Here is a 23,542-nt window from a genome sequence, read left to right as displayed (position 1 = left end):
GAAAAGCAAATGGATTTGTATGTAGCATTTATGGATCTGGAGAAGGCATATGATAGAGTTGATAGAGATGCTCTGTGGAAGGTATTACGAATATATGGTGTGGGAGGCAAGTTGTTAGAAGCAGTGAAAAGTTTTAATCGAGGATGTAAGGCATGTGTACGTGTAGGAAGAGAGGAAAGTGATTGGTTCTCAGTGAATGTAGGTTTGCGGCAGGGGTGTGTGATGTCTCCATGGTTGTTTAATTTGTTTATGGATGGGGTTGTTAGGGAGGTGAATGCAAGAGTTTTGGAAAGAGGGGCAAGTATGAAGTCTGTTGGGGATGAGAGAGCTTGGGAAGTGAGTCAGTTGTTGTTCGCTGATGATACAGCGCTGGAGGCTGATTCATGTGAGAAACTGCAAAAGCTGGTGACTGAGTTTGGTAAAGTGTGTGAAAGAAGAAAGTTAAGAGTAAATGTGAATAAGAGCAAGGTTATTAGGTACAGTAGGGTTGAGGGTCAATTCAATTGGGAGGTGAGTTTGAATGGAGAAAAATTGGAGGAAGTGAAGTGTTTTAGATATCTGGGAGTGGATCTGGCAGCGGATGGAACCATGGAAGCGGAAGTGGATCATAGGGTGGGGGAGGGGGCGAAAATTCTGGGAGCCTTGAAGAATGTGTGGAAGTCGAGAACATTATCTCGGAAAGCAAAAATGGGTATGTTTGAAGGAATAGTGGTTCCAACAATGTTGTATGGTTGCGAGGCGTGGACTATGGATAGAGTTGTGCGCAGGAGGATGGATGTGCTGGAAATGAGATGTTTGAGGACAATGTGTGGTGTGAGGTGGTTTGATCGAGTAAGTAACGTAAGGGTAAGAGAGATGTGTGGAAATAAAAAGAGCGTGGTTGAGAGAGCAGAAGAGGGTGTTTTGAAATGGTTTGGTCACATGGAGAGAATGAGTGAGGAAAGATTGACCAAGAGGATATATGTGTCGGAGGTGGAGGGAACGAGGAGAAGAGGGAGACCAAATTGGAGGTGGAAATATGGAGTGAAAAAGATTTTGTGTGATCGGGGCCTGAACATGCAGGTGGGTGAAAGGAGGGCAAAGAATAGAGTGAATTGGAGCGATGTGGTATACCGGGGTTGACGTGCTGTCAGTGGATTGAATCAAGGCATGTGTATGGGGGTGGGTTGGGCCATTTCTTTCGTCTGTTTCCTTGCGCTACCTCGCAAACGCGGGAGACAGCGGCACAAAAAAAAAAAAAAAAAAAATATATATATATATATATATATATATATATATATATATATATATATATATATTAATTTCTTTATGGATGGGGTTGTTAGGGAGGTAAATGCAAGAGAATTTGGAAAGAGGGGCAAGTATGAAGTCTGTTGGGGATGAGAGAGCTTGGGAAGTGAGTCAGTTGTTGTTCGCTGATGATACAGCGCTGGTGGCTGATTCATGTGAGAAACTGCAGAAGCTGGTGACTGAGTTTGGTAAAGTGTGTGAAAGAAGAAAGTTAAGAGTAAATGTGAATAAGGGCAAGGTTATTAGATACAGTAGGGTTGAGGGTCAAGTCAATTGGGAGGTAAGTTTGAATGGAGAAAAACTGGAGGAAGTAAAGTGTTTTAGATATCTGGGAGTAGATCTGGCAGCGGATGGAACCATGGAAGCAGAAGTGGATCGTAGGGTGGGGGAGGGGGCGAATATTCTGGGAGCCTTGAAGAATGTGTGGAAGTCGAGAACATTATCTCGGAAAGCAAAAATGGGTATGTTTGAAGGAATAGTGGTTCCAACAATGTTGTATGGTTGCGAGGCGTGGACTATGGATAGAGTTGTGCGCAGGAGGATGGATGTGCTGGAAATGAGATGTTTGAGGACAATGTGTGGTGTGAGGTGGTTTGATCGAGTAAGTAACGTAAGGGTAAGAGAGATGTGTGGGAATAAAAAGAGCGTGGTTGAGAGAGCAGAAGAGGGTGTTTGGAAATGGTTTGGGCACATGGAGAGAATGAGTGAGGAAAGATTGACCAAGAGGATATATGTGTCGGAGGTGGAGGGAACGAGGAGAAGTGGGAGACCAAATTGGAGGTGGAAAGATGGAGTGAAAAAGATTTTGTGTGATCGGGGCCTGAACATGCAGGAGGGTGAAAGGAGGGCAAGGAATAGAGTGAATTGGAGCGATGTGGTATACCGGGGTTGACGTGCTGTCAGTGGGTTGAATCAGGGCATGTGAAGCGTCTGGGGTAAACCATGGAAAGCTGTATAGGTATGTATATTTGCGTGTGTGGACGTATGTATATACATGTGTATGGGGGTGGGTTGGGCCATTTCTTTCGTCTGTTTCCTTGCGCTACCTCGCAAACACGGGAGACTGCGACAAAGCAAAAAAAAAAAAAAAATATATATATATATATATATATATATATATATATATATATATATATATATATATATATATATATATATATATATTTTCATACTATTCACCATTTCCCGCATCAGCGAGGTAGCATTAAGAACAGAAGACTTGGCCTTTGAGGGAATATCCTCACTTGGCCCCCTTCTCTGTTCTTTCTTTTGGAAAAAAAAAAATGAGAGGGGATGATTTCCAGCCCCACGCTCCCTTCCCTTTTAGTCGCCTTCTACGACACGCAGGGAATACGTGGGAGGTATTCTTTCTCCCCTATCCCCAGGGATAATATATATATATATATATATATATATATATATTATCCCTGGGGATAGGGGAGGAAGAATACCTCCCACGTATTCCCTGCGTGTCGTAGAAGGCGACTAAAAGGGAAGGGAGCGGGGGGCTGGAAATCCTCCCCTCTCGTTTTTTTTTTTTTTTTAATTTTCCAAAAGAAGGAACAGAGAAGAGGTCCAGGTGAGGATATTCCCTCCAAGGCCCAGTCCTCTGTTCTTAACACTATCTCGCTATCGCGGGAAATAAAAAAAAAAAAAAAAATATATGTGTATATATATATATATATATATATATATATATATATATATATATATATTTTTTCTTTTTTTTTTGCTTTGTTGCTGTCTCCCGCGTTTGCGAGGTAGCGCAAGGAAACAGACGAAAGAAATGGCCCAACCCACCCCCATACACATGCCTTGATTCAATCCACTGACAGCACGTCAACCCCGGTATACCACATCGTTCCAATTCACTCTATTCTTTGCCCTCCTTTCACCTCCTGCATGTTCAGGCCCCGATCACACAAAATCTTTTTCACTCCATCTTTCCACCTCCAATTTGGTCTCCCTCTTCTCCTTGTTCCCTCCACCTCCGACACATATATCCTCTTGGTCAATTTTTCCTCACTCATTCTCTCCATGTGACCAAACCATTTCAAGACACCCTCTTCTGCTCTCTCAACCACGCTCTTTTTATTTCCACACATCTCTCTTACCTTTACGTTACTTACTCGATCAAACCACCTCACACCACACATTGTCCTTAAACATCTCATTTCCTGCACATCCATCCTCCTGCACACAACTCTATCCATAGTCCACGCCTCACAACCATACAACATTGTTGGAACCACTATTCCTTCAAACATACCCATTTTTGCTTTCCGAGATAATGTTCTCGACTTCCACACATTCTTCAAGGCTCCCAGAATTTTCGCCCCCTCCCCCACCCTATGATCCACTTCCGCTTCCATGGTTCCATCCGCTGCCAGATCCACTCCCAGATATCTAAAACACTTCACTTCCTCCAGTTTTTCTCCAATCAAACTCACCTCCCAATTGAATTGACCCTCAACCCTACTGTACCTAATAACCTTGCTCTTATTCACATTTACTCTTAACTTTCTTCTTTCACACACTTTACCAAACTCAGTCACCAGCTTCTGCAGTTTCTCACATGAATCAGCCACCAGCGCTGTATCATTAGCGAACAACAACTGACTCACTTCCCAAGCTCTCTCATCCCCAACAGACTTCATACTTGCCCCTCTTTCCAAAACTCTTGTATTCACCTCCCTAACAACCCCATCCATAAACAAATTAAACAACCATGGAGACATCACACACCCCTGCCACAAACCTACATTCACTGAGAACCAATCACTTTCCTCTCTTCCTATACGTACACATGCCTTACATCCTCGATAAAAACTTTTCACTGCTTCTAACAACTTGCCTCCCACACCATATATTCTTAATACCTTCCACAGAGCATCTCTATCAACTCTATCATATGCCTTCTCCAGATCCATAAATGCTACATACAAATCCATTTGCTTTTCTAAGTATTTCTCACATACATTCTTCAAAGCAAACACCTGATCCACACATCCTCTTCCACTTCTGAAACTACACTGCTCTTCCCCAATCTGATGCTCTGTACATGCCTTCACCCTCTCAATCAATACCCTCCCATATAATTTGCCAGGAATACTCAACAAACTTATACCTCTGTAATATATATATATATATATATATATATATATATATATATATATATATATATATATGGTAAATTATATGGGAGGGTATTGATTGAGAGGGTGAAGGCATGTACAGAGCATCAGATTGGGGAAGAGCAGTGTGGTTTCAGAAGTGGTAGAGGATGTGTGGATCAGGTGTTTGCTTTGAAGAATGTATGTGAGAAATACTTAGAAAAGCAAATGGATTTGTATGTAGCATTTATGGATCTGGAGAAGGCATATGATAGAGTTGATAGAGATGCTCTGTGGAAGGTATTAAGAATATATGGTGTGGGAGGAAAGTTCTTAGAAGCAGTGAAAAGTTTTTATCGAGGATGTAAGGCATGTGTACGTGTAGGAAGAGAGGAAAGCGATTGGTTCTCAGTGAATGTAGGTTTGCGGCAGGGGTGTGTGATGTCTCCATGGTTGTTTAATTTGTTTATGGATGGGGTTGTTAGGGAGGTAAACACAAGAGTTTTGGAAAGAGGGGCAAGTATGAAGTCTGTTGGGGATGAGAGAGCTTGGGAAGTGAGTCAGTTGTTGTTCGCTGATGATACAGCGCTGGTGGCTGATTCATGTGAGAAACTGAAGAAGCTGGTGACTGAATTTGGTAAAGTATGTGAAAGAAGAAAGTTAAGAGTAAATGTGAATAAGAGCAAGGTTATTAGGTACAGTAGGGTTGAGGGTCAAGTCAACTGGAAGGTAAGTTTGAATGGAGAAAAACTGGAGGAAGTAAAGTGTTTTAGATATCTGGGAGTGGATCTGGCAGCGGATGGAACCATGGAAGCGGAAGTGGATCATAGGGTGGGGGAGGGGGCGAAAATCCTGGGAGCCTTGAAGAATGTGTGGAAGTCGAGAACATTATCTCGGAAAGCAAAAATGGGTATGTTTGAAGGAATAGTGGTTCCAACAATGTTGTATGGTTGCGAGGTGTGGGCTATGGATAGAGTTGTGCGCAGGAGGATGGATGTGCTGGAAATGAGATTTTTGAGGACAATGTGTGGTGTGAGGTGGTTTGATTGAGTAAGTAACGTAAGAGTAAGAGAGATGTGTGGAAATAAAAAGAGCGTGGTTGAGAGAGCAGAAGAGGGTGTTTTGAAATGGTTTGGGCACATGGAGAGAATGAGTGAGGAAAGATTGACCAAGAGGATATATGTGTCGGAGGTGGAGGGAACGAGGAGAAATGGGAGACCAAACTGGAGGTGGAAAGATGGAGTGAAAAACATTTTGTGTGATCGGGGCCTGAACATGCAGGAGGGTGAAAGGAGGGCAAGGAATAGAGTGAATTGGATCGATGTGGTATACCGGGGTTGACGTGCTGTCAGTGGATTGAATCAGGGCATGTGAAGCGTCTGGGGTAAACCATGGAAAGCTGTGTAAGTATGTATATTTGTGTGTGTGGACGTGTATGTATATACATGTGTATGGGGGGGGGGGGTTGGGCCATTTCTTTCCTCTGTTTCCTTGCGCTACCTCGCAAACGCGGGAGACAGCAACAAAAAAAAAAAATATATATATATATGCATATATATATATATATATATATATATATATATATATATATATATATATATATATATATATGTTTATGGATGGGGTTGTTAGGGAGGTAAATGCAAGAGTTTTGGAAAGAGGGGCAAGTATGAAGTCTGTTGGGGATGAGAGAGCTTGGGAAGTGAGTCAGTTGTTGTTCGCTGATGATACAGCCCTGGTGGCTGATTCATGTAAGAAACTGCAGAAGCTGGTGACTGAGTTTGGTAAAGTGTGTGGAAGAAGAAAGTTAAGAGTAAATGTGAATAAGAGCAAGGTTATTAGGTACAGTAGGGTTGAGGGTCAAGTCAATTGGGAGGTGAGTTTGAATGGAGAAAAACTGGAGGAAGTGAAGTGTTTTAGATATCTGGGAGTGGATCTGGCAGCGGATGGAACCATGGAAGCGGAAGTGGATCATAGGGTGGGGGAGGGGGCGAAAATTCTGGGGGCCTTGAAGAATGTGTGGAAGTCGAGAACATTATCTCGGAAAGCAAAAATGGCTATGTTTGAAGGAATAGTGGTTCCAACAATGTTGTATGGTTGCGAGGCGTGGGCTATGGATAGAGTTGTGCGCAGGAGGATGGATGTGCTGGAAATGAGATGTTTGAGGACAATGTGTGGTGTGAGGTGGTTTGATCGAGTGAGTAACGTAAGGGTAAGAGAGATGTGTGGAAATAAAAAGAGCGTGGTTGAGAGAGCAGAAGAGGGTGTTTTGAAGTGGTTTGGGCACATGGAGAGGATGAGTGAGGAAAGATTGACCAAGAGGATATATGTGTCGGAGGTGGAGGGAGCAAGGAGAAGAGGGAGACCAAATTGGAGGTGGAAAGATGGAGTGAAAAAGATTTTGTGTGATCGGGGCCTGAACATGCAGGAGGGTGAAAGGAGGGCAAGGAATAGAGTGAATTGGAGCGATGTGGTATACCGGGGTTGACGTGCTGTCAGTGGATTGAATCAAGGCATGTGAAGCGTCTGGGGTAAACCATGGAAAGCTGTGTAGGTATGTATATTTGTGTGTGTGGACGTATGTATATACATGTGTATGGGGGGGTTGGGCCATTTCTTTCGTCTGTTTCCTTGCGCTACCTCGCAAACGCGGGAGACAGCGACAAAGTATAAAAAAAAATATATATATATATATATATATATTTATTTATTATTATTATTATTCTAGTTTGCTTTGTCGCTGTCTCCCGCGTTTGCGAGGTAGCGCAAGGAAACAGACGAAAGAAATGGCCCAACCCACCCCCATACACATGTATATACATACACATCCACACACGCAAATATACATACCTATACATCTCAATGTACACATATATATACACACACAGACATATACATATATATACACAAATACATAATTCATACTGTCTACCTTTATTTATTCCCATCGCCACCTCTCCAAACATGGAATAACATACCCCTCCCCCCTCGTGTGTGCGAGGTAGCGCTAGGAAAAGACAACAATGGCCCCATTCGTTCACATTCAGTCTCTAGCTGTCATGTAATAATGCACCGAAACCATAGCTCCCTTTCCACATCCAGGCGCCACAGAACTTTCCATGGTTGACCCCAGACGCTTCACATTCCCTGATTCAATCCATTGACAGCATGTCGACCCCGGTATAACACGTCGATTCAATTCACTCTATTCCTTGCACGCCTTTCACCCTCCTGCATGTTCAGGCCCCGATCACTCAAAATCTTTTTCACTCCATCTTTCCACTTCCAATTTGGTCTCCCACTTCTCCTCGTTCCCTCCACCTCCGACACATATATCCTCTTGGTCAATCTTTCCTCACTCATTCTCTCCATGTGACCAAACCATTTCAAAACACCCTCTTCCATTCTCTCAACCACACTCTTTTTATTTCCACACATCTCTCTTACCCTTACATTACTTACTCGATCAAACCACCTCACACCACACATTGTCCTCAAACATCTCATTTCCAGCACATCCACCCTCCTGCGCACAACTCTATCCATAGCCCACACCTCGCAACCATACAACATTATTGGAACCACTATTCCTTCAAACATAGCCATTTTTGCTTTCCGAGATAATGTTCTCGACTTCCACACATTCTTCAAGGCTCCCAGGATTTTCGTCCCCTTCCCCACCCTATGATTCACTTCCGCTTCCATGGTTCCATCTGGTGCCAGATCCACTCCCAGATATCTAAAACACTTTACTTCCTCCAGTTTTTCTCCATTCAAACTTACCTCCCAATTGACTTGACCCTCAACTCTACTCTTAACTTTCTTCTTTCACACACTTTACCAAACTCAGTCACCAGCTTCTGCAGTTTCTCACATGAATCAGCCACCAGCACTGTATCATCAGCAAACAACAACTGACTCACTTCCAAAGCTCTCTCATCCACAACAGACTTCATACTTGCCCCTCTTTCCAAAACTCTTGCATTCACCCCCCTAACAACCCCAACCATTAGCAAATTAAACAACCATGGAGACATCACATACCACTGCCGCAAACCTACATTCACTGAGAACCAATCACTTTCCTCTCTTCCTACATGTACACATGCCTTACATCCTCGATAAAAACTTTTCACTGCTTCTAACAACTTGCATCCCACACCATACATTCTTAATACCTTCCACAGAGCATTTCTATCAACTCTATCATATGCCTGCTTCACATCCATAAATGCTACATACAAATCCATTTGCTTTTCTAAGTATTTCTCACATACATTCTTCAAAGCAAACACCTGATCCACACATCCTCTACCACTTCTGAAACCACACTCCTCTTCCCCAATCTGATGCTCTGTACATGCTGTCACCCTCTCAATCAATACCCTCCCATATAATTTAACAGGAATACTCAACAAACTTATACCTCTGTAATTTGAGCACTCACTTTTATCCCCTTTGCCTTTGTACATTGGCGCTATGCAAGAATTTCGCCATTCCTCAGGCATCTCACCATGAGTCATACATACAATAAATAACCTTACCAACCAGTCAACAATACAATCACCCCCTTTTTTAATAAATTCCACTGCAATATTATCCAAACCCACTGCCTTGCCGGCTTTCATCTTCCGCAAAGCTTTTACTACCTCTTCTCTGTTTACCAAATCATTCTCCCTAACCCTATCACTCTGTACACCACCTCGACCAAAACACCCTATATCTGCCACTCTACTATCAAACACATTCAAAAACCTTCAAAATACTCACTCCATCTCCTCACATCACCACTACTTGTTATCACCTCCCCATTAGCCCCCTTCACTGAAGTTCCCACTTTATTTTCCTCCTTGCAAAACATCTTTTTATTCTCCCTAAAATTAATGATACTCTCTCACCCTATCTCTCATTTGCCCTCTTTTTCACCTCTTGCACCTTTCTCTTGACCTCCTGCCTCTTTCTTTTATACATCTCCCACTCATTTGCATTATTTCCCTGCAAAAATTGTTCAAATGCCTCTCTATTCTCTTTCACTAATAATCTTCCTTTTTCATCCCACCACTTACTACCCTTTCTAATCTCCCCATCTCCTATGCTTCTCATGCCACAAGCATCTTTTGTGCAAGCCATCACTGCTTCCCTAAATACATCCCATTCCTCCCCTACTCCCCTTATGTCCTTTGCTTTCACCTTTTTCCATTCTGTACTCAGTCTCTCCTGGTACTTCCTCACACAAGTCTCCTTCCCAAGCTCACTTACTCTCACCACTCTTTTCACATCAACATTCTCTCTTCTTTTCTGAAAACCTCTACAAATCTTCACCTTTGCCTCCACAAGATAATGATCAGACATCCCTCCAGTTGCACCTCTCAGCACAGTAACATCCAAATGTCTCTCTTTCGCATGCCTATCAATTAACACGTAATCCATAAAGTTCTCTGGCCATCTCTCCTACTTACATACGTATACTTATGTAAGTATAAGTATATGTAAGTATATGTAAGTATATAAACCAGGTATTCCCAATCACCAGTCCTTTTTCAGCACATAAATCTACAAGCTCTTCACCATTTCCATTTACAACACTGAACACCCCATGTACACCAATTATTCCCTCAAATGCCACATCACTCACCTTCGCATTCAAATCACCTATCACTATAACCCAGTCTCTTGCATCAAAACTACTAACACACTCACTCAGCTGCTCCCAAAACACTTGCCTCTCGAGATCTTTCTTCTCATGCCCAGTTGCATATGCACCAATTATTACCCATCTCTCTCCATCCACTTTCAGTTTTACCCATATCAATCTAGAGTTTACTCTCTTACACTCTATCACATACTCCCACCACTCCTGTTTCAGAAGTAGTGCTACTCCTTCCCTTGCTCTTGTCCTCTCACTAACCCCTGACTTCACTCCCAAGACATTCCCAAACCACTCTTCCCCTTTACCCTTGAGCTTCGTTTCACTCAGAGCCAAAACATCCAGGTTCCTTTCCTCAAACATACTACCTATCTCTCCTTTTTTCTCATCTTGGTTACATCCACGGACATTTAGACACCCCAATCTGAGCCTTCAAGGAGGATGAGCACTCCCCGTGTGACACCTTCTTCTGTTTCCCCTTTTAGAAAGTTAAAATACAAGGAGGGGAGGGTTTCCAGCCCCCCCACTCCCGTCCCCTTTAGTCACCTTCTACAACACGTGAGGAATGCATGGGAAGTATTCTTTCTCCCCTATCCCCAGGGATATATATATATATTTTATTTATTTATTATTTATTTTGCTTTTTCGCTGTCTCCCACATTAGCAAGGTAGCGCAAGGAAACAGACGAAAGAATGACCCAACCCACCCACATACACATGCATATACATACACGTCCACACACGCAAATATACATACCTATACATCTCAACATATACATATATATACACACACAGACATATACATATATACACATGTACATAATTCATACTGTCTGCCTTTATTCATTCCCATCGCCACCTCGCCACACATGAAATAACAACTCCCTCCCCCCTCATGTGTGCAAGGTAGCGCTAGAAAAGACAACAAAGGCCACATTCGTTTACACTCAGTCTCTAGCTGTCATGTAATAATGCACCGAAACCACAGCTCCCTTTCCACTTCCAGGCCCCACACAACTTTCCATGGTTTACCCCAGACGCTTCACATGCCCTGGTTCAATCCAATGATATCACGTCGACCCCGGTATACCACATTGTTCCAATTCACTCTATTCATTGCACGCCTTTCACCCTCCTGCATGTTCAGGCCCCGATCACTCAAAATCTTTTTCACTCAATCTTTCCACCTCCAATTTCGTCTCCCACTTCTCATTCCCTCCACCTCTGACACATATCCTCTTGGTCAAGCTTTCCTCACTCATTCTCTCCATGTGACCAAACCATTTCAAAACACCCTCTTCTGCTCTCTCAACCACACTCTTTTTATTATCACACATCTCTCTTACCCTTACATTACTTACTTGATCAAACGACTTTACACCACATATTGTCCTCAAACATCTCATTTCCAGCACATCCACCCTCCTCCGCACAACTCTATCTATAGCCCAAGCCTCGCAACCGTACAACATTCTTGGAACCACTATTCCTTCAAACACCCATTTTTGCTTTCCGAGATAATGTTCTCGACTTCCACACATTCTCCAACACTCCCAGAATTTTCGCCCCCTTCCCCACCCTATGAATCACTTCCACTTCCATGATTCCATTTGCTGCCAAATCCACTCCCAGATATCTAAAGCACTTCACTTCCTCCAGTTTTTCTCCATTCAAACTTACCTCCCAATTGACTTGACCCTCAACCCTACTGTACCTAATAACCTTGCTCTTATTCACATTTACTCTCAACTTTCTTCTTTCACACACTTTACCAAACTCAGTCACCAACTTCTGCAGTTTCTCACATGAATCAGCCACCAGCGCTGTATCATTAGCGAACAACAACTGACTCACTTCCCAAGCTCTCTCATCCATAACAGACTGCATACTTGTCCCTCTTTCCAAAACTCTTGCATTCACCTCCATAACAACCATATAACAACCCCATCCATAAGCAAATTAAAAAACCATGTAGACATCATACACCCCTGCCGCAAACCTACATTCACTGAGAACCAATCACTTTCCTCTCTTCCTACACGTACACATGCCTTACATCCTCAATAAAAACTTTTCACTGCTTCTAACAACTTGCCTCCCACACCATATATTCTTAATACCTTCCACAGAGCATCTCTATCAACTCTATCATATGCCTTCTCCAGATCCATAAATGCTACATACAAATCCATTTGCTTTTCTAAGTATTTCTCACATACATTCTTCAAAGCAAACACCTGATCCACACATCCTCTACCACTTCTGAAACCACAATGTTCCCCAATCTGATGCTCTGTGCATGCCTTCACCCTCTCAATCAATAACCTCCCATATATTTTCCCAGGAATAATCAACAAACTTATACCTCTGTAATTTGAGCATTCACCTTTGTCCCCTTTGCCTTTGTACAATGGCACTATGCAAGCATTCCACCAATCCTCAGGCACCTCACCATGAATCATACATACATTAAATAATCTTACCAACCAGTCAACAATACAGTCATCCCCTTTTTTAATAAATTCCACTGCAATACCATCCAAACCTGCTGCCTTGCCGGCTTTCATCTTCCGCAACGCTTTTACTACGTCTTCTCTGTTTCAAATCCTTTTCCCTAACCCTCTCACCTGGCACACCACCTCGACCAAAACACCCTATATCTGCCACTCTATCATCAAACACATTCAACATACCTTCAAAATTCTCACTCCACCTTCTCACACCACCACTACTTGTTATCACCTCCCCATTAGCCCCCTTCACTGAAGTTCCCATTTGTTCCCTTGTCTTACGCACTTTAATTACCTCCTTCCAAAACATCCTTTATTCTCCCTAAAATTTAATGATACTCTCTCACCCCAACCCTCATTTGCCCTCTTTTTCACCTCTTGCACCTTTCTCTTGACCTCCTGCCTCTTTCTTTTATACACCTCCCACTCATTTGCATTATTTCCCTGCAAAAATCGTCCAAATGCCTCTCTCTTCTCTTTCACTAATAATCTTAATTCTTCATCCCACCACTCACTACCCTTTCTAATCTCCCCACCTCCCACGCTTCCCATGCCACAAGCATCTTTTGAGCAAGCCATCACTGCTTCCCTAAATACATCCCATTCCTCCCCCACTCCCCTTACCTTCTTTGTTCTCACCTTTTTCCATTCTTTACTCAGTCTCTCCTGGTACTTCCTCACACAAGTCTCCTTCCCAAGCTCACTTACTCTCACCACTCTCTTCACCCCAACATTTTCTCTTCTTTTCTGAAAACCTTCAACAAATCTTCACCTTCGCCTCCACAAGATAATGATCAGACATCCCTCCAGTTGCACCTCTCAGCACATTAACATCCAAAAGTCTCTCTTTCGCGCATCAATCAATTAACACGTAATCCAATAACGCTCTCTGGCCATCTCTCCTACTCACATACATATACTTATGTATATCTCTCTTTTTAAACCAGGTATTCCCAATCACCACTCCTTTTTCAGCACATAAATCTACAAGCTCTTCACCATTTCCATTTACAACACTGAACACCCCATGTATACCAATTATTCCCTCAACTGCCACATCACTCATCTTTGCATTCACACCCATCACTATAACCTGGTCTCGTGCATCAAAACCACTAACACACTCATTCAGCTGCTCCCAAAACACTTGCCTCTCATGATCTTTCTTCTCATGCCCAAGTGCATATGCACCAATAATCACCCATCTCTCTCCATCAACTTTCAGTTTTACCCATATCAATCTAGAGTTTACTTTCTTACACTCTATCACATACTCCCACCACTCCTGTTTCAGGAGTAGTGCTACTCCTTCCCTTGCTCTTGTCCTCTCACTAATCCCTGATTTCACTCCCAAGACATTCCCAAACCACTCTTCCCCTTTACCCTTGAGCTTTGTTTCACTCAAGAGCCAAAACATCCAAGTTCCTTTCCTCAAACATACTACCTATCTCTCCTTTTTTCTCATCTTGGTCACATCCACACAGATTTAGACACCCCAATCTGAGCCTTCAAGGAGGATGAGCACTCCCCACATGACTCCTTCCTCTGTTTCCCCTTTTAGAAAGTTGAAATACAAGGAGGGGAGGGTTTCTAGCCCCCCGCTCCCATCCCCTTTCGTCGCCTTCTACGACACGTGAGGAATGCATGGGAAGTATTCTTTCTCCCCTATATATATATCTTTTTTAAAGAATAAAAGTATCAAAATCCTTTGGTTACCCTTCACTATCCTCTCCTCAACAACAACAAATAATCAACCCTTGTGTATCATGTCACAGAAAGATTTATTGCTGATTTCTCTCTCATCAAAGTTAACACTACCATGAACATGAATGAAGAAATATATAAATTGGATAATATCTTAGTTAAATATCTGTTGAAATGTGGCAAAACTAAGAATGCAGAAGCTAACCTGACATCCTTTGCCAGGCAGAGGAATGGGTTGCTTTACAGTTCTGGTCAACCTTTTCATGTTTCTCAGATCAACTGTTCCTTGTTTCCTCAGCTGTGGTATAGGTTGGTTTTGCATATATTCTCTTGTTCATACTGACTTTGGATCCTTGAAAATGGCTTTAAATACAGTTGAAAGCTTGGTGCTTCTGTGTTTATTTTTTCACAAAGTTTACTTATATCAGTGCTTCAAGTGTGTAACTGATTTACTACAAGATCTCAACAGCAATGACTGAAACATTGTTATGTAAATCTTGTCTTAGCTTTAAGCAGGACTACTCACCATTGCAATCTGATACCATCATCAGGAAGATATATTTGAAGAGGTATTCCATTGTTTGGCAATGTTTGGGTAAACATATATGTATGGAGAAACTTGGACATTCTTTCTTACACAAACTGAGGTCTGAAGCTCTGCTGAGGCTGCTACTAAGCTAAAAAAAAACTAGAAAAATTCACTTTCAACCATAGGTTCTTATCCCTGAGATAGGAGAGGGCAAGATCTGATTGCCTTGCTTGATTATATGAGTCAAGAGAATGATTTGCCTTGAGAGAAATTCTAACTTAGAACTGATTTCCTTGTATGCTTGAAAGTGGTGCTTCAAGGTACTAGCTGATTGAAAATGATAAGAGACACCACAGTTTTGAATGTCTCTTTGGGTAATAGAACAATGTCTTCAGTATCTCCATCACCATAGCAGCAATTGTGCACCTGGATGCACCTTTAAGCTAAATTGCACTCATTAGGACAATACAGGTAAAACCTAGGTCTCTGAGGTCCTTAAGTTCTGTATGATGGCTCTTGACAAAACTAAAAGAAGGGACACCATGACATAAAAGTTCAAGCCAGTCTTATGAAGCGAAAGACTGGTCTGGTGTAAGCTTCCCAGAACTGTTTTCCGAATAACAGTGAGATTAGCTGATCCAGTTCACCTAGTTTGTCAAGGACTGACAACCCCATTTCGGCATTCAACTTTCTGTTCCAAGAAATATATTCTAATATGCTAGCTGAGATGGCAAGGGCAACTGAAGCCCTAAATGAAGCCATCTCATTAACTTTATAATGAAGGCAAGCAAGTAAGAATATGTTCATGTGTATATATGTTTTTGTCTGTGTATGTGGATGTATATATATATATGTATGTGTTCCTATGAGTCCATGGGGAAAATGAAACACGATAAGTTCCCAAGTGCACTTTCGTGTAATAATCACATCATAAGGGGAGACACGAGAGAAATAAAAGTCAGTTGATATATATCGAAGAGAAGAAGCTATGACGCCAAATGGCGTCCTAGCTTCGTCTCTTCGATGTATATCTACTAACTTTTATTTCTCTCTTGTGTCTCCCCTGATGATGTGATTATTACACGAAAGTGCACTTGGGAACTTATTGTGTTTCATTATCCCCATGGACTCATAGGAATATCTTGATCACACGCAAAATTGTGATCCTTTACAATATGTATATGTGCGTGAATGGGCATTTCTGTATGTATGTGAGGTAGCACAAGGAAACAGACAAGGAATGGCCCAACCCATCTACATACACATGTATATACATAAACTCCCACACATGCACATATACATACATATACATTTCAACATATACATACATATACATTTCAACATATACATACATATACATTTCAACATATACATACATATACATTTCAACATATACATACATATACATTTCAACATATACATACATATACATTTCAACATATACATACATATACATTTCAACATATACATACATATACATTTCAACATATACATACATATACATTTCAACATATACATACATATACATTTCAACATATACATACATATACATTTCAACATATACATACATATACATTTCAACATATACATACATATACATTTCAACATATACATACATATACATTTCAACATATACATACATATACATTTCAACATATACATACATATACATTTCAACATATACATACATATACATTTCAACATATACATACATATACATTTCAACATATACATACATATACATTTCAACATATACATACATATACATTTCAACATATACATACATATACATTTCAACATATACATACATATACATTTCAACATATACATACATATACATTTCAACATATACATACATATACATTTCAACATATACATACATATACATTTCAACATATACATACATATACATTTCAACATATACATACATATACATTTCAACATATACATACATATACATTTCAACATATACATACATATACATTTCAACATATACATACATATACATTTCAACATATACATACATATACATTTCAACATATACATACATATACATTTCAACATATACATACATATACATTTCAACATATACATACATATACATTTCAACATATACATACATATACATTTCAACATATACATACATATACATTTCAACATATACATACATATACATTTCAACATATACATACATATACATTTCAACATATACATACATATACATTTCAACATATACATACATATACATTTCAACATATACATACATATACATTTCAACATATACATACATATACATTTCAACATATACATACATATACATTTCAACATATACATACATATACATTTCAACATATACATACATATACATTTCAACATATACATACATATACATTTCAACATATACATACATATACATTTCAACATATACATACATATACATTTCAACATATACATACATATACATTTCAACATATACATACATATACATTTCAACATATACATACATATACATTTCAACATATACATACATATACATTTCAACATATACATACATATACATTTCAACATATACATACATATACATTTCAACATATACATACATATACATTTCAACATATACATACATATACATTTCAACATATACATACATATACATTTCAACATATACATACATATACATTTCAACATATACATACATATACATTTCAACATATACATACATATACATTTCAACATATACATACATATACATTTCAACATATACATACATATACATTTCAACATATACATACATATACATTTCAACATATACATACATATACATTTCAACATATACATACATATACATTTCAACATATACATACATATACATTTCAACATATACATACATATACATTTCAACATATACATACATATACATTTCAACATATACATACATATACATTTCAACATATACATACATATACATTTCAACATATACATACATATACATTTCAACATATACATACATATACATTTCAACATATACATACATATACATTTCAACATATACATACATATACATTTCAACATATACATACATATACATTTCAACATATACATACATATACATTTCAACATATACATACATATACATTTCAACATATACATACATATACATTTCAACATATACATACATATACATTTCAACATATACATACATATACATTTCAACATATACATACATATACATTTCAACATATACATACATATACATTTCAACATATACATACATATACATTTCAACATATACATACATATACATTTCAACATATACATACATATACATTTCAACATATACATACATATACATTTCAACATATACATACATATACATTTCAACATATACATACATATACATTTCAACATATACATACATATACATTTCAACATATACATACATATACATTTCAACATATACATACATATACATTTCAACATATACATACATATACATTTCAACATATACATACATATACATTTCAACATATACATACATATACATTTCAACATATACATACATATACATTTCAACATATACATACATATACATTTCAACATATACATACATATACATTTCAACATATACATACATATACATTTCAACATATACATACATATACATTTCAACATATACATACATATACATTTCAACATATACATACATATACATTTCAACATATACATACATATACATTTCAACATATACATACATATACATTTCAACATATACATACATATACATTTCAACATATACATACATATACATTTCAACATATACATACATATACATTTCAACATATACATACATATACATTTCAACATATACATACATATACATTTCAACATATACATACATATACATTTCAACATATACATACATATACATTTCAACATATACATACATATACATTTCAACATATACATACATATACATTTCAACATATACATACATATACATTTCAACATATACATACATATACATTTCAACATATACATACATATACATTTCAACATATACATACATATACATTTCAACATATACATACATATACATTTCAACATATACATACATATACATTTCAACATATACATACAAAAAAAGGGGATGGGCTTTGGGGGAATATCCTCACCTGACCCTCTTCTTGTTCCTTTTTTTGGAAAATTTAAAAAAAAAAAAAAAAAAAAAAAAAAAAAAAAAAAAAAACGGGGGGGAGGATTTCCAGCCCCCCGCTCCCTTTAACATCCAAAAATACACTCTCGTCTTTCAAATTAAATATCTCTACGCTACAGCCAAGAGGACCAGCACATATGAATTACAAATTAATTCACTTTTGAAAAACAAAGGGTTCATAAAAATAAAATCAGTGAATCAAATAACATAAACTACATATAACTGGCACACAGTTACAATACTTACTACATTGGTTGTCACCGAGAGGAAGAAGAGGTTGTGCAGAGATACTCATGCCAACATTGCTCACGCTCGTATGAACAGAGGGAGAGTGTCGAAATGACTGAGACCTATTAATAGAGGTACATTTTGAATTATGAAAATACTTTTGTCCCCAAGCGACCCTATGAGATTATTCTCTAGTTTTTGGGGATTAGGCCCTTTAACCTTCTGTATTTGGGGAAAGGTGGAAAACTCCAAACAAGATAAGGGCTACTTACTTCTTTCAGACCTAACCTCAGCCCAAAAAGAGCCACCCAGAGATGAATATCAAACCATAGCTGTTGGGCCCAAAGAAACACAACAGGCACCCAAAAAACTTTCCATGGTTTACCCTGGGGGGGCACCGCTCCTGGGTTCAGGCCATTGACCCATGGCCCCAAAACCACACACCCCAACCTTTCCCCTGCAAAATTTTTACCCCCCCCCCCTTTCGGCCCCCCATTTCAAAAAATTTTATTCATTCTTCCATCCCAAAATTTCTCACATTCCCCCCGTTGGGTGTGTGTTGTGTGTGTGTGTTGGTTGTGTGTGTTGTGGTTTGTGTGTGTGCTTTTGTATTAGCATGTGTATGTATGTTTTTTTCTACATATTTGCCCTTTCCCCCATTAGTGAGTACCCTTAAGGAATAGGTTGAGCCCTTTGAGGGGGAAAAACCTCACTTGGCCCCCTTTCTGTCTCTTTTTTGGGAAAAGTAAAAAATGTGAGGGGAATTCCCGACCCCCCCTTCCCCCCCCTTTTAGTTGCTTTTTTGACATGCAGGGAATAAAGATGTAAAATTTTTGTCCCCTACCCCAGAGATAATATTCATTTTCATTATATTAATATCTGTTTCCCACATTGGATTTTGTGCCAGGAAAACAGACGAAGAAAGGCCACCATAATATACACACACACACAAATATATATATTTATTCATTATGCCCTTTTTTACATTAATTATATATATATATTATATAATATATATTATTATAATATTAATATTTATAATTTATATATAATAATAATAATAATATTATTTATATATATATTTTTAATTATAATAAAATTTTTTTTTTTTTAACTTTGTCGCGTCTCCCGTTTGCATAGCGCAAGGGGAAAAAAGCGAAAGAATGGCCCCCCCCCCCCCCCCCCATACACATTATTACTAAGTCCACACACGCAAATATACAACCTACACCTTTCCTGGGTTTACCCCCACGCTTCACATGCCCTTTATTAATCCCCTGACAGCAGTCAACCCCGGTTTTCCCCCCCTCGCTCCCAATTTCCCCTATTCCTTGCCCTCCTTTCACCCCCCTGATGTTCAGGCCCCGATCACACAAAAACTTTTTCACTCCCTCTTTCCCCTCCCAAATTTTTCTCCTTTCTCCTGTCCCTCCCCTCGACACATATATCCTCTTGGTAATCTTTCCTATCATCCCTCCCTGTGCCCAACCACTTAAAAAACCCCCTTTTGTCTCTCAACCACGCTTTTTTTATTTCCAAAATTCTCTTACCTTACGTTACTCACTCGATCAAACCCCCTCACCCCCAAAATTGTCCCAAAATTATTTCCGCACACCCATCCCCCTGCAAAACTCTATCTAGCCCATCCCCTCGAAACCCTAAACTTTTTGGGAAACCACTTTCCTTCAAAAACCCCCTTTTTGTTTTCCGAATAATGTTCTCGATTTCCAAACATTCTTCCTCCCAGAATTTTCGCCCCCCTCCCCCCCCTATGCCCCCTTCCGTTTTCCATTTCCATCCGCTCCGCCCCCACCCCAGTATCTAAAACACTTCACTTCCCCGTTTTCCCATTTTCAAACTCACCTCCCAATGATTTGCCCCTCAACCCTACTGTACCTAAAAACCCTTTGCTTTTATTCATTTACTTTAAACTTTTTCTTCCACACACTTTCCCAAACTCGGGCACCGCTTCTGCAGTTTTCTAAAATGAATCGCCAACGCGCTGTTCTCGCGAACAACAACTGACTCATTTCCCAAGTTCTCATCCCCAACAGACTTCATACTTGCCCTCTTTCCAAACTCTTGCTTTACCCCCCTAACAACCCCATCCAAAACAAATTAAAAACCTGGGGGGAATCAACACCCTGCCGCAAACCTAATTCATGAAAACCCAATACTTTCCTTTTTCCCACCGTACAATCCCTTACATCCCGTTAAAAATTTTTTCACTGTTCTAAAATTTTCCTTTCCCACCTATATTCTTAATCCCTTCCCACAGAGTCTCTATCAACTCTATCAATCCCTTCCCCAGATCCAAAAATGTACTACAAATCCATTTGCTTTTCTAAGTTTTCTCCATACATTCTTCAAAGAAAACCCCTGATCCACCACCCTTACCACTTTAAAACCACATGCCGTCCCCAATCTGATCCTGTACATGCCTTCACCCCCTCAATCAAAAAACCCTCCCATATAATTTACCAGGAAAAATCAAAAAACTTAACCCCTGTAATTTGAGCACTCACTTTTCCCTTTGCCTTTGTACAATTGGGATTGCAGCATTCCCCCAATCCTCGGACCTCACCTGAGTATACATCATATATATATATATTATTATTTTTTTATATATATTATATATAATATTATATTATATATTTTTTTTTTTTTTTTTTTTTTTTTTATACTTTGTCGCTGTCTCCCCCTTTGGAGGTAGCGAAGGAAAAAACGAAAAGAAAAGGCCCCCCCCCCCCCTTAAACACCTCCACACCGCAAAAAAAACCAACACTTTTCCTGGTTAAGGCTTCACGCCTTTATTCAACCCTGACGCACGTAACCCCCTATACCAATCGTCCCAAACACTCTATTCCTTTCCCCCCTTTACCCCCCCTGCATGTTCAGGCCCGACCCAAAAATTTTTTTAAATCCCTCTTTACCCCAATTTGGTCCCCCTTTTTCGCCCCCCACCCCCAAAAAAATTCCCCGGCAAATTTTCCACTCAAATTTTTCCCCCCAAACCACAAAAAACCCTTTCCCCCAAAAAACAAAACCCTTACCTACCACCATTAAAAAACCCCCACACCACAATTTTCCCAAACTCTATTTCCCCCCATTTCCCCACAAAACCCCAAACCCCCAAAAATAAACTTTTAACCCCACCCAAAAATACCCCTTTTTCTTTCCAAAACTCCCCAACATTTTTCCCAAATCCCATTTTCCCCCCCCCCCACCCTTTACACCCCCCTTTAAAACCCCCAACCCCTCCCAAATTAAAACACCACCCCCACCATTCAAACCACCCCAATTACACCCCCAACCTCTTAACCCCAAAAACCCCATTAAATTTCCTTTAAATTTTTTCCCCCCTTTTAAAAAATTTACCGCTTCGCAGTTTCCACTAACAGCACCACCTTACAAGGAAAAACAACTGCCACTTCCCAACCTTATCCACAACAGACTTCATACTTGCCCCTCTTTCCAAAATCTTTCTTCCCCCCTAACACCCCCTCCCTAAAAAAATTTAAAAAACCATGGAGAATCAATATATATATTTATTATTTTATATATAAATTTTATATATATAATATATATAAAAATTTATATATATATATTTTTTTTTTTTTGCTTTGTCGCTGTCTCCGCTTTGCGAGGTGGCAAGGAAACGACGAAAGAAAAGGCCCAACCCCCCCCCATACACATGTATTTCATCGTCCCCACACGCAAATTACAACCTACACAGTTTCCCTGGCCCCAAAATTCACATGCCTTGTTAATCCTGAAAAAAGTCAAACCCCCGGTTTACCCAGTCCCAAACACTCTTTTCCCTTTCCCTCCCTTTTACCCTCCGCTGTTCAGGCCCCGTCCACAAAAAATTTTTTACTACATCTTTCCACCCCCAATTTGGTCTCCATTCTCCTCGTTCCCTCCCCCTCCGACACTATTCCTCTTGGCAATCTTTCCTCATCTTTCCCATGTGACCAAACCATTTTAAAAAACCCTTTCTCTTCTCAACCCGTCTTTTTATTTTCCCCAAAATTCTTTACCCCTTTTGTTATTACTCTCAAAACCACCTCAACCACAATTGTCCTCAAACATCTCATTTCCAGCACATCCCTCCTCCTGTGCACAAATATATCCATGTCCCGCCTGCAACCCTCAACATTGTTGGAACCACTATTCCTTCAAACATACCCATTTTTGCTTTCCGAGATAATGTTCTCGACTTCCAAACATTCTTCAAGGCTCCCAGAATTTTCGCCCCCTCCCCCACCCTATGATTCACTTCCGCTTCCATGGTTCCATCCGCTGCCA

At 39.5% G+C, this 23,542-nt stretch overlaps 1 protein-coding gene across 8 annotated transcripts in view; it reads right to left on the bottom strand.

Moving 5' to 3' along the window:
- Positions 1 to 23,542, bottom strand: part of Cdep (Chondrocyte-derived ezrin-like domain containing protein) — a 729,829-nt gene that overhangs the window by 187,235 nt on the left and 519,052 nt on the right. For all 8 annotated transcript variants that reach the window (XM_071661711.1, XM_071661716.1, XM_071661717.1 and 5 more), the window contains one exon: positions 19,253 to 19,356. In XM_071661711.1, the coding sequence (XP_071517812.1) occupies positions 19,253 to 19,356 (104 nt within the window). The remainder of the gene's footprint in view (positions 1 to 19,252; positions 19,357 to 23,542) is intronic.

Source organism: Panulirus ornatus, chromosome 5 (genome assembly GCF_036320965.1).
Source record: "Panulirus ornatus isolate Po-2019 chromosome 5, ASM3632096v1, whole genome shotgun sequence".
NCBI classification, from domain to species: Eukaryota; Metazoa; Arthropoda; class Malacostraca; order Decapoda; family Palinuridae; genus Panulirus; species Panulirus ornatus.
The sequence above is the reverse complement of the archived record's forward strand: the minus strand, read 5'-3'. Positions and strand labels throughout refer to the sequence as shown.